The sequence below is a fragment of the Cricetulus griseus genome, chromosome 5 (assembly GCF_003668045.3).
Source record: "Cricetulus griseus strain 17A/GY chromosome 5, alternate assembly CriGri-PICRH-1.0, whole genome shotgun sequence".
Lineage (NCBI taxonomy): Eukaryota > Metazoa > Chordata > Mammalia > Rodentia > Cricetidae > Cricetulus > Cricetulus griseus.
In genome coordinates this window covers 128,319,775-128,336,147 of record NC_048598.1, presented here as the reverse complement: position 1 = coordinate 128,336,147, position 16,373 = coordinate 128,319,775, and the positions used below count along the sequence as shown (strand labels likewise).

General features: G+C 38.5%; 1 protein-coding gene across 1 annotated transcript in view; it reads right to left on the bottom strand.

Moving 5' to 3' along the window:
- Window positions 1-16,373, bottom strand: part of Kcnh5 (potassium voltage-gated channel subfamily H member 5) — a 292,983-nt gene that overhangs the window by 244,284 nt on the left and 32,326 nt on the right. Inside the window, exons 3-4 of the mRNA XM_027418254.2 lie at window positions 10,760-10,866; window positions 5,970-6,098 (exon numbers count right to left, since the gene is read on the bottom strand). Of these exons, the coding sequence (XP_027274055.1) occupies window positions 5,970-6,098; window positions 10,760-10,866 (236 nt within the window). The remainder of the gene's footprint in view (window positions 1-5,969; window positions 6,099-10,759; window positions 10,867-16,373) is intronic.

Here is a 16,373-nt window from a genome sequence, read left to right as displayed (position 1 = left end):
CTTCCTATCAGCCCACAATGATGCTTCACTCTTGCCTGTTCCCCATTATCTGTAAAAATGGGGCACTTGTTTCTCCTTGACAATGCATATGCTACACTGATGCATGCTCTAGAAGTTTCCAGATTTTTCACTGCTGCAAACATGCCACATTGAATTTTCTCATGCCTATCCTTTTGTGCTCTGGAATTGCTGCCATTGTTAACTAGTTGAGTTTATTTGATCTTTCCCCAACACCCGACACCCAACACCCCCCATAAACACACACATTATGGACAAACTTTGAAAAAGTCACATAGCCACACTGTCTAGGTCAGAGGAAAAAAAAAAAAAAAGACTCATCAGCAGTTCTCACGTCTCCACACGACTGCATTCCCCCAGCTCGCCTTGACAGAAACCTAACTGGTGCGACTGATTGCTCAGCAGTTCCCTGATGTTACTTAGACGTGATCGATATGGGGTAATATGAACAGACAGTTGCATATGACGAGCAGAATGCTTGCACTGTAAGTTGTTCATGGCATTATGAGAACATTTGTTCTCCTAAAAGCTCGGGCTGCCAACTCCTTCTTAATAAAACATTAGTTTAGCTCTATTGGGTTGCAATTAACCTCTTTGTCATGGACTGCCTAATCTTAAAAATGAAAGGAAGTCACACAGGCAGTTAAATCAATCTATTGGACTGCAACACAAGATTCCAATCTATAAGGAAAATGCTTAGGTAAACAATTTTGCTCTCAGCCAACGAGACTGCCTGGCATAATTACTCCTATTTCTTCCATCAAATCCTTTCAAAAGAAAATCATTGGCTTTTGCAAGTAGGTTACTTTTTTTTGATGTTATTTTTATTCTGGAAGAATTTTTTTGTCTCATTATTGGCAAAAAGGTGTCATGACTACTTGGCAGAGAGTGTTTCACACTGTAATTATCTTAGCAGTTTGGAAGTCTGTTTGAAAATCATGTACAGTATCAATGGGCAGATATTTGGATAATGATCTTTAGAACACATAATCAACAATATAGACCTCTGGGCTGCAATTTGCGTGTTGTGATAGATAAAGTAACAGATATCATTGATTGATTATCTGAACAACACTTTCAACATTGCAATACCAGGTACAAAAGATAACAAGACTACTACTTCATCCTGTGGAATTAGCATTAGGAAGTTTAGTTGGTTCCAAGAGTACAACTCATTCAAGAAAGATAGCATCCCCATGAGGCCTTTGCTTAGAACAGGGAATTAAGGTGGTTGTGCCTGCCAGTGAATTCCCACTGAAGAAGACAAGACAGCAATGGGAAATCTTGGGAACACAAGGCTTGAAGTCAGCATGAGTGTTAGAATCTTCAGCAGTAATGTTGAGATAATAACATTAATTTTTAATTTGATGAAATGGGCAATAATGAATATAGAGTACCTGGTAGGTATTGGCTATCCATCAACATTCATAACCTTCCCTTCAGTAATTTTTGCTGTCATCCCTTATGTTTAAGAACAAAAAAAAAAAAAAAAAACATAAATCAGGATGAAATTTTGGTGAACATAGGATTTGCTATGAGCAGAGCTTCACTAGGTTTCCGCAGCCATAACTGCCACGGCTACTGTCTGAGCTGATCCAGAAACAGAGTCCATGCCTTCAAGTATTTCAACTATATGTCTGGATTTGTTGGGTGGAGAAATGCCAGTATAAACAGGAGATAGGTATGAATTCAAAGCAACAAATTTGCAAATCTTTGAAGGACTTAAGCCTTTGTCTAATCAATAGTCTTTTTTTGAGATTCCCTCTCTCTTGCACCTAATTAAAACTGAACTTCAGGTAAATACAAATTTTTACCCACTGCTCATCTCCATTCCTTGGACTGGACAAAAATAGAGAACAAAATGATGGTTGTGGATGCAAGGGAAACTCTTAACCCAGAGCCTCGAAGGACCTCTGTCTCCCTTGTCTAATCATTCTTTCAGTCTCCTAACTCCGCTCATGTGTCCTTTACCATCCTCACACTCAGCTGACCACCAAGAACACAGGAGCACTTGGAGCAAAGCTTCTGCTATTAACTTGTCTTCCCCTCCCCCTAGAATACCAGAGAAGAGGCCACTCCTATATCCCCAGGGATATTCTCAGTCCAATATTCTCAGTCTAACTTTTGATGGGGGAAACAGTTAGTAGCATAGGATTACTATAGAGAGATCATGGAAGTTTATATTAAGTGGCTCTGAGGACAAATGCTGGATCAAATGTGACATCACCATCTTCTTATTCAATTTGATATTGTATTATAAAGAGATTACATGTACTAGTCATCCAAAAATATCATTTCTTCTTATTTGTCTTTAAAAATATAAAAATACACTATTTTACCAAGCCTCTCAAAATGCTCCCATCTTTATATCACTAGCTTCAAAGTCATAGTAGGATTATGACTTAATGGTATAAATATTTCATGTCTTTTGAATTTTTCATGTTAAATGTACAGTTCACATGAATAATAGAAAGTAGTTCATATGCAGCACTCATAGCTGCATTATGCAATGTTTTTTCAGTAATCTGTTATGTACAGGGAAGACATACAAGGGTTTCAGAACAAAAATTCTTTTCAAATTAGCCCATCTTCTAGAATTTCTGGCACCAGAAAGAGATGTTTTATACCAATACTGCTCACTGGATTTTTTTATTTGCATACTTATTGAACTCACTATTCAACAGTCAAGTGGACTTACTTGTCTGGAATTATTCAAAATAATTTATAGAAGTAGACAATTCAACTCAAAAGAGACCTCGCCTTACAAGCACTCTGTGATACTTAACACAGGATTCAGAATGATGGAGGTGAGAACAGAAGAATGGAGAAGCATTAAGTTCAGGGATAAAAGTCATCTCTTCAAGTATCTGCACATGCCCTGCCCCCCCCCCCCGCATTAAGGGCAAAATGCTGTCAACTCCCAGTTTCCATAAATACAAGGTTACTAACTACTATTAAGATTCAGCAGGTCAAAATGACAGGGAAACACTGCCCTTTCCTTGGCCAGCTTCAACTGTCTCATAAAATTATAAAAAGTAAGTCAGCAAGAAATATTCTTCTAGTAGAAACTAGAAGTTTCTATGGTGGTAAAACTATGATATAAATACTCTTCACTCTAGTTAACTACTGCTATTCATGTGTGAAAGCATCAAAATTCGTTTGAAGAATATTTTAGGTCATCAGTTACATATCAATTATTTTATCCTTTTCTTAAATACCTCACACCAAGATACAGTTCACTGTTAGTCAAAAAATTTTAATAGATGTCCTTATGAAAAAAAGGAAGATCCTGCCCCATTCCTACTCTGCTGGGGACTTACAATTGTGAGTAAGTGTTGAATTTCTTCAAATGCTTTTTTCTATGCCATCTGATGGGGTCATATGGTTTTGTTTTTTTGTTTTGTTTTGTTTTGTTTCCACATCACTGATAGGATGGCTCATGGGAATTGTTTTCTGAAGACTGTCTCCATTAGGTTGTCATATGTAATTCTTCTTATATTTTATGAATTCAGTTTTTATGGAATATTTCATGTAAAGAGTGAAAAGTCCATCTATTATTTCGCTTTTCTGTAATATCTTTTCAGGGTTTGGTATCAGAGTGGTACTGGCCTCATCACACGAGTTGGGAGACTTCTTTCTGCTTCTGCATTCTGGAAGAGACTTAAAGAACGTGCAGGTCTTATGTAGGCAATCACAGGTGCTGTGAGTTCATGTGTACAACAGCCATGCCACATCTAGAAGAAGGCAGTTCACAGACCTCCACCCCATCCTCCAGCTCTTATGTTCTTTTTGCCTCCTCTTCCATTATGTTCTTTGAGCCTTGATGTTTTGGGAGGTTGATAAAGATGGCCCATTTAGGGCTGAACATGGAGGGGGACATTTTTGGTAGGGCGAGGTGCACTCATAAGAGGTAATAGGGCTGGCTATGATCATATTTCATTATATACGTATGTGAAATCGTGAAGAAGGAAAAAGAGAAATACCTTCCTTCAGCGTTTATTGAGATCTGCTTTAAAAAAAAAAAAGACTGTTCACAGTTTCTATTTCCTTGGTTTGGGTCAATTATTCTTACTACTTAAGTATTTAATGGTGATGGGACAATTAAGGTTTTCTGTTTCTCCCCTCCCAAGTGAATTTCGAGATTGGTCTATTTCCTCTAAGTCACCAATGGTGACCACAGGGTGATCATTGTCCAGGCTTCAATAGCCAGAGGATGAGTGCAGGGAGATCTTTCATTTCCAGTATTGGTAATTAGAATCTTGCCTTTTGTTTCTTGGTTATCAAAGCCAGAGATTTATTAACTATTGTGATATTTTCATTCTAAGAATTAGCCTTGAGTTTTGGTGGGTTTCCCTTGAAGATGTCTGTTTTACAGTGATTTCTACCATATGATGTCTCATCTTCAACTTGCTTTGGTTTAAAATTTTCTCCTTTGTGTAGCTTCCTAAGATGCAAACTAGGTTACTAGGGGGTTTTAAATCATTTTCTTTTGTAATACATGCATCTAATATTACATATTGTCCTGTAAGCACACCTTTACTCTCTTCCACAACCTTGAAAAAGCTAAATCTTCATTGAGTTCAAAATATATGTAACTAGATTGTTTTGACTGATGGATTATTTAGAAATGTGTTGTTTAATTTCCAATTTGTTGGAGTTTTCCACATCTTTCAATGATTGAGTTATAATTTTATTCCATTATTATCTGATACTTGTTTTTTCAAAGGTATTGTTATTCATTTAAATTAGTCAAAAATTTTAATGACTCAAAATACAGTGTATTTGCTGAGTGTCCCATGTACAACTGAGAAAAAGGTATCTTTTCTAGCCTTTGTCGGAAGAACTGTGAATTTTCAAAGAAATAAATCAGCATTCAGTGCAAAGATGATTAGAAATATGTTTTTGTATTTTTAAAAGACAGTATTAGTTAGATGTGATACTGCGTGCCTGTAGTTTCAGCATTTGGAAGACTGAGAACAGAGAAATACTGAGCTGTAGGTAAGATGAGAGAGGCAGTAGGGGAACCTAGCCCTAAATTAGATATTGTACTTAGTCTTCCAGAAAGTGATTTCATGGAGTCTAGAATTTCAGAGACACAGACAAATTAATTTGTTCGGTCCGATTTTCAATAGTTGGCACATGATGAAGCTTCTCTTTTTAATTTGATACTAACCAAACAAGTGAATAGATAGAGATTTATGTATTTAGACTCACCTGCAAAGGTGTCATTTTCTGTAATTATGGTTGCAATTGGAAAGCTCAAATCTCTGTGCTGGTTTTTTTAAGAAGGAAGGGAAGGGAAGGTTTGCCAAATGCACAGAGGCAGGCATTTCCTTTTGGTCTCCTAAGAGGTTCTTTAAAAAACATTTTATTTAAAAAAAAAAAGAACCCGTTTCTAAATGAATTTGAAAGTCTTCATTTATACGACACCAGCTTCTAATATAAACCCAAATGGAGAAAATAAATTGGGACTAAATTACATTGGAAAGAGGTAAGAGCACTCTAGGTTTCCGTAGCCACATCTCTGGATGCTGCAGTCAATAATACTCCACTTGGGAGGCCTGCATTGTGCCAGCCACTCTCTTTATGACAAAATTATACAACTTCTACTCAAGAGAACACACAACCCGAATAAACAGAAGCCGATAAGCAAGCTGAAAGTAATCAGCCAGGGAAACTCAATCAGTTGACCAAAACTCCATCAAATTATGAGCAGCTCTCTGGTAGAAGCTCAGTGAAGCCATTCCTGGCTATGTGCAATCATTCATGCTAAAGCTCACTGAGTACAGGGTGTGAAATGCCAATTAAGATGCTCCCAAATTAACGGTGCTCTATAGAATTCCTTCCTGCACCCCACAAGGATGCATGTAGAGCCCACGAAGGGCCATAAGAAGATGTGGCAGACAAAAGGCCACCAGCTTGTCGGGTACAGAAACTCCTTTTCAAATTACCTTTTGTTGAGTCATCCTCTATCGGCTGTTTGAACAGCGTGATGTCCTTGAACGTACACAGGAACAAGACCACTTTCTCATGCTCGTTTCTTATCGGTGCAATTTGCATGTAAAACCAAACAGGGGTGCCTATAGTTCGGACAGAGGGAGAAAAAGGAGTGTCACAGGGCAATAACAAAGGTCATCTCCACTGCCCCACCCCTCTTGCTTCTGCTGCTTCTACATCTAAACAATAGTTTCATTACTTGAATGAATAAATGATCTTTTTTTTAAAAAATACTTTAACCAGAGTTCTGGTACAGGCCTATAATCCCAGCTACTCAGGAGGCTGAGGCAGGAGAATCACAAATTCAAGGGTACCATAGACTTCAGAGTGAGCTCAAGGCCAAAGTGGGCAACTTAGTAAGACACTGTCTCAAATATAATTAAAAATTTAAGAACTCTTAAGGACTGAGAATTTAATTCAGTGATGGAATGCTTGTCTTACATGCATGAGGCCTTGGATTCCATTATCAATATAAAACAAAATAACAAAACAAACAAAAAATGTTTGACTCTATATCAGCTATTGGTTGTTTAAATTTAATGAGTGTATTTTTAGCCCAAACTATGAACATTCTAAAGGGAAGTACAGGATCTCTTCCTAACTTGTGTACACAAAGGCAGTCTTGCTGCTAAAGTAATACCTTTAAAAGCATTGTCTTTAGGTCTGGGTTCTGAGGCCCCTGTTGCTCTCCCAGACTTCATTCTGACAAACCCACTGAGTGTAATCACTCCTACATGCCTCTCTGGTCTTGTCACTTTGACAAGTGTTTCCAATTAACAGCAAGAGCAACACCTACTGCCTGGATAAGCCTGGCTCCTAGGGAAGCCTCTGAAATGCTGCTTCTATCCCAAGGCCCTCTCTTCAGTCAGATGGACTTATGTGACACCTCTATGGCTTTGACTGTGTCTTCAGTCACAGAAGGCATCAATACTTGATACCTACGGTATACAGAGTGCTACCTGAAACCTTTAAGGCAATCTTAAAAGGGAAAGAAAATTAACACAGGTGTTCAAAGCTTGAGAATCTCAGATGTCTTCTAGAGCCACTGCCTCCTGCCCTTTTGAGGCTCAACTCTGCCATCCCTTTCTTCAAAGAAGAGCTACTGTACTTTCTAGAGGGATGAGGGTCAGGGCTGAAATATCAGGGCCTGGATAGACCAGGCACTAACATAATGCAAAGAATGAATAGATGAAGGCATGAGAAATACTGTCAAGAGAATATCCACAAAAGGGCAACACACATCACAATAAAAAAAAACAGTATTAAAAACACATTGTCCATCATACTTTATACCAAACAAAGGTGCAACAAAGCCCTCAAAATATTCATTCTTAGGGGCAGAGGGGGCTTTGTCAGGTTTAGGATTTGGAGAATAAATGAGCAGCTACCAAAGGTGAGAACTAACAGCATCTTAGTGGTTCCCTGATGAAAACCAAATAATAAGCTCCTTCATATCTGGATCCCAAGCTATAGCACCTGAAGCCACTGCCACTTGTGTTTAGACATCAGGCTAATAACAGTGCTCGTAAGTTACTGTCTAAACTTGGGGCATCTCTCTACATCATGTGAGGGCTAACTTGCCATTTAGAGGACCGGAGTTCTTAGCAGGCTCAAGAGGCCAGAGCACTGAAGAGAGATTTATAAGGTGATGTTCAGCTCCGGACACTGAATCTTTTGTGGCTCCGGCAGGCCCATAGAAGGACACAGCCCTTTCTAAGATGATTGCAGAATAAGAAAGGAACTTGGAAAACAATGGCATCATCTCCCAGCCAGGCTTCCTCCCTGTTTCCTGCTCCTTGTTTTATACTGTGTGTCGGGACTGTGAGTGATGTGCAGTTTTACAAATAACCATGGCCAGACACTGCTGTGTTCATGGCCTGAGGCTGTTCCAACACAGTGAGATATAGGCAGAGGGGCTATAAACAAAGAGAAAGGGGCACTGGAAAGTTTTTTTCTTTTTTCCAGAGCCTGCCAGAAATGTTGACAAAAAGAGCTGGTGCCACACCCACAGAAACAGCAATTTCCAAATTCTAGTGGAGACAGGTCTACTACAAAGCTGTTTCCCAATATCAAGGTAAAAATTTTCCAGCTCATAGACTCAGACATCCCCAGCATGGGCTGAATATTTTCAAGTAGCTGGTGAAATATCTTTTATAAACTGACAATAAGGGTCAGATGGACAGGGAGTCTGAGAAGGATGGACAGAGGTACACTCCCAACACTCAGAGCAGGGTAGGGCCACTGGTCACTAAGAACATGATGCATGGTCTTTGCTCCAGAAATACTAAACTTTCCCAAGTAGAAAATGTCTCCTTTAATAAGGACACTAGATAGGAAGAAATAAAAAAGAGGATACAAACTGACGTGTCAAACCCTGATCAATAAGTCAGAAAACCTCAACCATTTGCAAAACGCTGTTTCACCTAGCCTAATCAAGTGATGGAAGTCTTGGAGGGCTTGGAATTCAGGCATTCCCCAAACAAACTTACACAGACACATCAATTTTCCTGTCTAACATTTTTCAAAGTCACAAAATACACGCTTCCCAGTTTGATATGCAAAAGCTGTTTTCAGATGACCACTTATAAAATTCCTTTAAAGCTGGCTTCTTGTGTGCTACTCTAAAGCCTGGATAATACCTATCCTTTCTACTAAAGGAAAATCAAAAATAACAACGGATGCAAAAAACACATGAAGGAGCTTTAATCTACAAGGCTGCCAGACATGTCTCTTAGCAGCTATGTGCAGACACTTACATACACTTACATACAGTCCCCTTTAGAGAGCCAGGCAAGCTTGAACAAAAGTCAAATAATAATTTCAAGCCATGAGCACAATGTAAAATATCTAAGGAGAGTTATAAGAATGCAAATTTCAAGCTATTACAAATATGTTTTAAAGTAAACAAACAAAACAGAATCCCACTAAGAAACTACTGACAAACTCAAACTGTGGACTTGGCTACAATGTTGAAAATTCAGCAAATATCTGTTAATTCTGCTTATGTGCCTAGGTAAATAGTCTTAATGGTAAGTGTTCCTCAATTACTTGCTAAACTTGGGCCGTATATCTAAGTCATCCAAGGACTAGCAAATCTCTAGGAAGAGGAAGGGTCTTGGATATTTGGGCATTCTGTGAATCATAACTGAACTCTGGACCTGGGAGGAGAAGCCCCAGAAAGCTCTCACAGCCTCTGCAGCAGTGAGAGCAACCTGCAAACTGATTGTTTTCTTTGTGACAAGCAGCTGAGTATGAGACTCCAAACAGAAACATCTCTCCAGCCTTGATTCTAACCTGCAAGACAGAATGATTCAAGTTCTGGTAGGTAAAACCACAAAAAATAATGTTCCCATCACTAAATGCACTGCTCTGAGGCAATGTCTATGGCTGCTGTTTTCCTTTTGTAGGTCTAGTGCTAAAAAATAAAATCTAATTTTAATTCCACATATTCCATAGAGAATAACAGATTGAAGGAAATGTTAGGAAAAATTGTGCACCACAAGATCCAACATATACTAAACCTAGAAAAAATAGTGTGTTCTGATGGTGCTAGGATGTCTGTCACACTTAAGCAGACTACAGTAGCCACTGAAGATGAGGGTGGATTTTTGTGGTCATTTATCATGAAAGCACACACACACACACACACACACACACACACACACACACACACACACACACACTTTCAATATACATTTTTATTGAAAACAAATCTTTCTTACACTATATTCTGAGCTCAATTTCCCCTCTCCTAACTCTGAAAAAATGGGACGCTCAAGTGAGGGGCCTTGTCTCAAGAGGATACAGCAGAAGATCATAAAAGAAGATACCAAATGTCCTCCTCTGGCCTCCATATGACTGCTACATCATATGGTGGTTCTATTTTAAATTATTAAATCTACACATGTGCACGCATGCATATATAATACACACATACAGAAAGAAGAGAGAGGAGAGTTAGTTTATGGTATTTGCATAACATGGAACAACATGGAAGGGATAAAAGATCATAATACTAAATATTAAGTAAAATAAGCCAGGCACAGAAGACCAATATAAAACAAATACTCATTCTAAGTGGAACTTAAGTAGATTAAACACATATCAGACAGCAGAGGTTCCCAGCTGTACGGTTGGGGTTGGAATGAAGAGAAGATAATCTAGGGATACAAAGACTGTGTGACACATGAGAAAAATTTCTCTGTCTAGTTATGCGATGTATTGCACAGCGTGGTAAATACGGTTAGTAGTAACAGTATGCTGCAGATGCCAAAGTTGCTAAGAGAGTGATCTCCAATATTTCCACCACAAAAAGTAAATATTTGAAATATTATTTGTTTGATTCAAGTATTCATATTGCATTTTTTAAATCATAGTGTCACTTTTAACCCTGGGAGACCTGACACCTTCTTCTGGCCTTGGCTGGCACCAAGCACACACATTGTACACATACATACATGAAGGAAAACACTCAGACACATAATACATGTTTAGTTGAATAAAAATAAAATAAATTTGTAAAAGTAAAATAACATATACCATTTTGCTTCTATTCTTTGAGAGGGTCTTTTCATAGGTAGAATTGTTTATTAATTTTTCTATCTAATTTCACCAGCAACCTCTCCTCCAACACCAAGAGCAGTAATAGCACATTGTATCCTCTCTACCTTATTGCTTAGCTACTGTTTCCTGAACTGACAGTTAGAAAGACCTAGGTCATCTTATTGATAACAGAAATACCTACGGTTTTTTTTGTACAGAAGAACTTCAAAACAGTTTGACTCGTAGTTGTCAAAAGTCTGCCTGACTTTCTCAATGGTCTTCTTGTCAGTCAATTCTCCATACATAAAACTGAAAGACAAAAATCCATTTCATATTTTTGTGTCACTTTTAAATGATTACATAAAATCACATCATTGTCTATAATTTGAGTATTTTGTTTTGTTTAAAATGATGTCCCTGCCCAATGAACTAAAATATGTAAACTGTATTTCAGCAAAAATTTTGTATAAATTAGAAGTTTGCAAAATGTGATAGGATATATATAGTCAGTAAATGTTAATCACTGTTTTATGTTAAAAATGTTAATCACGCGTTTTAATCACTGTTGCTAAAACTCCATGCTGATGTCAGCTTCACAAGTTCATGTGTATAGAGAAATAGAGAGGGAGAGCAAGTAGTTTGTATAGTTTCTATATACACAAATCTAAATTACTGTGGTTCTATTAAACAAGTTTCACACCAGCACTGTTCAGATCTCAGTTACCATGGTATGTTGACCGTAACTGCATGAAGTACAAATCACTGAAAGACACTGGTACAGCAACACCCCCTTTACCCATTGTTTTGCTTTCTCTGGTTTCAAATGGTCAAGAATGATCCAAATTACAAATTCTAGAATATACAATGCAAAAGTTTAAAATAATGTGCTATTCTAAACAACATAATGAAAGCTCTTGCAGTCCTGCTCTATGCCCCACCCAGGGATGTGAACCCAACCACTGGCTCAGGGTATCCAAAATCTGTATGAGTCCATATTCTCTACATGCTCCCCAGTTGGTCTCTAACCCACTGACTCAGTTAGCAAATCAGTCACTTTAGTTTGATGTTATGTATACTTAATAATGGTACCAAAATACCATAATAATGACTCTGGAAATTCAAATTTTCTTTAGTTGAAAAATAAAAGTACAAATAAAAATGTATTTTTGAGAGTGGCTGCATCCTATTACAATGCATTATTAGGAGTGTTTTGTGGTGATTATTATTGTTGCTAATGTCTTACTATTCCTAATTTATGAATGAAACACTACAATAGGTATATATGTATAGAAGAAAATGGGATGTAAACTACTTGGCCCTATCTCTATTTCCAGAATCCACTGGGAAGGTGTCCTGCAATCTATCTCCCAAGCATAAAAGGGAACTGTCATCAGTAATAGCTGCCAATCTAGAGCCATAATCGATCACACGATCTCCTTCAGAGCCTGTTAATGTCAGTAGCTGCATTTGTTACTTAGCTCACCCAGGTGGAAAAGCATGTAGCTGGGCTACCTTCTTGTCTCTCGTGATACTCCCATGCAGCATTTCTTAAAAGTGGACAATAGGAAGTGGAGACTAGTCAATAAATGCTAAGTTATACCAAAGAAATGAAGGGTAATAACTGTGGGAGAAAAGTGAGGTTACAGAAGACAGAGGGGGGCACAGGAATGTTGCTTCTGCTTCTAGTTTAGAGACTGACTGTACAACTCTTCAGAGGGTTTCCTGACCATCAACAAAAACAAGGAAAATGTTTAAATAAAGAAATGTATCCAATAGGAGAATTCCAAAGCCGGTGTCTGGAGCAGATACATGTTGATATGGCTAGAACATACAAAGTAAACACTGGATTAAGGAGTGAGCTTCTACATGCCACAAAAGCTGTCCACTGTTAATAGTAGAAGAAAGTCTATGGCAAGATGACTGGCTAGTGGCAACAGAAGTGACTACAAAGAAAGGGAAAGATGAAAGGAGGGAATAACAGTTACTATTTAGTGTTTGCAGGAGACAGCTGGAATGAAGAGTGGATGAAATAGAGCTATCGTGGGATATGAGGGCTGCAAACTGATAAGTAAAGATGAGAACAATGTCTTCTATTAACTGTCCCATTACCCAAGTTAAGACCAGATTGATACTCAGAAAGTTCTACCACAATGAAAAAATACACAGGAGACCCTCAGCAGTTCACACTGGCACCCTAAATTTTGGAGGCTAAGTAAACCTGCAGCCACCCTGAATTTTCAGGGAGGGAGGGCGTGTCATTATGCCCTCAGGAAATGAAGCACACTCTCTCCTGCCTGGGCTACTGCTACACAGCACCTACCTTCCCCCTACCTGACTTTTTGTGCAACTTCCTCTCAGGATGCTAGAGTGGCTCTATCTCTACATTGCTGCCAGAGACTGAACAGATGCACTCCATACACAGGATCCCTGTCACTTCTGCCATGGGAACCATACCACACATGCCTAAGGACCCTCTAACCTAGCTTCATTGGAATATGGTCCACAGAAATTGACACACAGTCCTCATATTTTGCATGTATGCTGCATTACACTTTCTTGAGCCCACTAGATAAACACTCTGCCCTTCTTCTTTGTATACCATACCCTCCTAGGACGCTAGAATAAGCCCACCTGACACCCCTGCAGAGGACAACAGTCTTTGTGATCCTTCTTCCCGTGAACTGTTCTCACAGCTATTGGTTACAATTGAAGTTATTTGGAGACCATAACTGCAGTAGCCAACTTGAACCAAAACCAATACAGCCTACTAATCAGACCGAATCAAAAGAAATTCTTCCAGTATGAAAGTCACTCAGTAGTGAAGACAACTGATCCACCAGACATTCAAACATCTGCATAAGGAAACATGAAATCTGAAAGAGCAATGTAACATGATAGATGTAAAAGAGTGCAATTACTCTCCAACAAGATTCTGGAGGTGGGAAAATTGACAAAATGCCTGAGCAAGTATTCAAAAGAAGTGTTTGAAGGGCATTCGATGACACACAAGACATATAAGAGAATTTAAATAATTCTGTGAAACAAGGAAACCAATTAGTAAAATGAATAAGAAATTTAACAAGGAGGGAAATCATCAAAAGGAACTAATTATAAACATTGGACCTGAAGAATGAAATAAGTCAAATAAAAGATATGAACAAGAGCCTCAACAAACTAGATCAAGCAGAAGAATGTCTCAACTTAAAAGCAGACCTTCTGAAGTACCACTGTTACACTAAAGAAATAAAAGGGGGAAATCCTTAGAAAGAACAAAGAAAGTTCCCAGGACTAGTGGGAGATGTGTGTAAATGAACAAATGTTCAAATTATGACCTTTCCAGGAGGTAAGAAAAGGGGAAAACAGAAAAACATATTCACATAACAAACGAGTCCCAGTTCCATCCATTTTCCTGAATGTCACGATTTCATTTTTCTTTATGGCTGACTAAGATCCCATTGAGTATAAGTACCACATTTCCTTTACCCATTCATCTACTGAGAGGTATCGAGACTAGTTTCATTACTCCACTACTGTGAATAGTGCAGCAAAAATCACGAATGGGCAAGTATCTCAGTGGTAGGGATCAAAGTCTTCCGGGTGCATATCCAAGAGTAGTGCAGCTCAGGAATACTGCAGTTTTCAGGCTATGGTAAGTTCCATACTGGGAATGGGTGTGATTATCAGTTGCTAAAGTACATCCATGACATGGACAGAACCTGGCTTTGATCTCCAGCACTGCATAAAACAGGACACGGTGGCACATGTCTGGAATTTCAGAACCGGAAGGCAGAAAGAGAAGAATCTGAAGTTCAAGGTCCCCCTTGGTGAGTTCAAGGTCATGATGAGCTATATGAAAACTCAAGATGAAACTTCCATACTGACAAAGAAAAAGCTGATAACTTCCTTAAGTTTAGAGAGATATAGGCATAGAGGAGGCACAGAAAGCCCAAAAGACCCCTAATAGATTTGACTCAAACATAAGTCAAAATGGATCAAAGACCTCAACATAAATCCAACCACACTGAACCTATTAGAAGATAAAGTGGGAAATACCCTTGAACTAATTGGTACAGGAGACCGCTTCCTAAACATTACATCAGTAGCACAGACACCGAGATCAACAATTGATAAATGGGACCTCCTGAAACTGAGAAGCTTCTGTAGGGCAAAGAACACAGTCAGCAAGACAAAACGGCAGCCCACAGACTGAGAAAAGATATTCACTAACCCCACATCTGACAGAGAGCTAATCTCCAAAATATACAATGAACTCAAGAAGCTAGTATCCAAAACACCAAACAATCCAATTAAAAAGTGGAGTACAGAACTAAAGAGACAATTCTCAATAGAGGAATCTAAAATGGCTGAAAGGCACATAAGAAAGTGCTCAACATCCTTAGCCATCAGGGAAATGCAAATCAAAACAACTCTGAAATGCCTAAATTCTTACTCCTGTTAGAATGGCTAAAATCAAAAACACCAATGACAGTTGATGCTGGAGAGGATGTGGAGAAAGGGGAACACTTCTCCACTGCTGGTGGGAGTGCAAACTTGTACAGCCACTTTGGAAATCAGTATGGCAACTCCTCAGGAAAATGGGAATGAGTCTACCACAAGATCTAGCAATTCCACTCCTAGGCATATACCTCAAAGAAGCACATTAATACAACAAGGACATCTGTTCAATGATGTTCATAGCAGCACTATTTGAAATAGCCAGAAACTGGAAGCAGCCTAGATGCCCCTCAACCGAAGAATGGATAGAGTAAATGTGGTACATTTACACAATGGAAATTGTGTACTACTCAGTGGGGGAAAAAAAAAGATGGAATCTTGAAATTTGCAGGAAAATGGATGGAACTAGAAGAAACTATTCCGAGCGAGGTAACCCAATCACAAAAAGACAAACATGATATGTACTCACTCATATATGAATTTTAGACATAGAGTAAAGGATTACCAGCCTACAATGCACATTGCCAGAGAAGCTAGTAAACAAGGAGTACCCTAAAAGATTAAATGATTAATGATTAAAAAAAAAAACATGTCTTCGTCACTACATTTCATAGCCAAACTTGAAAACTCTAAAAGAAAAAAAAAAAGGAGCATTCACTCACACTTAGCATCACCCCCATTAAATTCATGGGAGATTTTTCAGCAGAAAACTAATGAACTACAAGACAATATAACACCATATTAAAAGTTATGGAGGGGAAAAGATTGTTAACCTAGACTATTACACTCAGAGATGCTATGGAGTCGCAAAGGAAAGCTACAACAATATCCAAGGTGACAGTCCCAGATAAAAGTTAGGGAATCCATCACCCCTAGAGCACCCTTAACACAATATGCTCAAGGGAAGCTACAACTGAGAGTGTAAAAACCAAAGAACAATAGATGCCCCTGTGAAAAGATACAAAAGACTAAAACCCTCTAGAAGAGCAGTTACATAAAAGATAAAGAGAATCAAATCTCACCCATACAGAAAACAACAAATATAAAGCACTGAGCTTGATGGAATGTGGCTGTTTGAAACAGAAAATGAACAAAATGACACAAATAGTTCTATATGTAACATTAATAACCTTGGATGCAAACACATTAAAAGCTCCGCTCCAAATAAAAGATAAATATTGGCTGGATGGACTAAAAAGCAACACCCAGCATGGTGCCTACAAGAAGCCTGAAGTCTTCATCACTAAGGATACACAGACACAGAAACTAATTGAATGGAAAAGTCACTCCACATCAAGCAAGCAAGAATGGCTATGCTTAGACAAGCAGACTGCAAGCCAAAAATGGTGGAAAGTCACAGA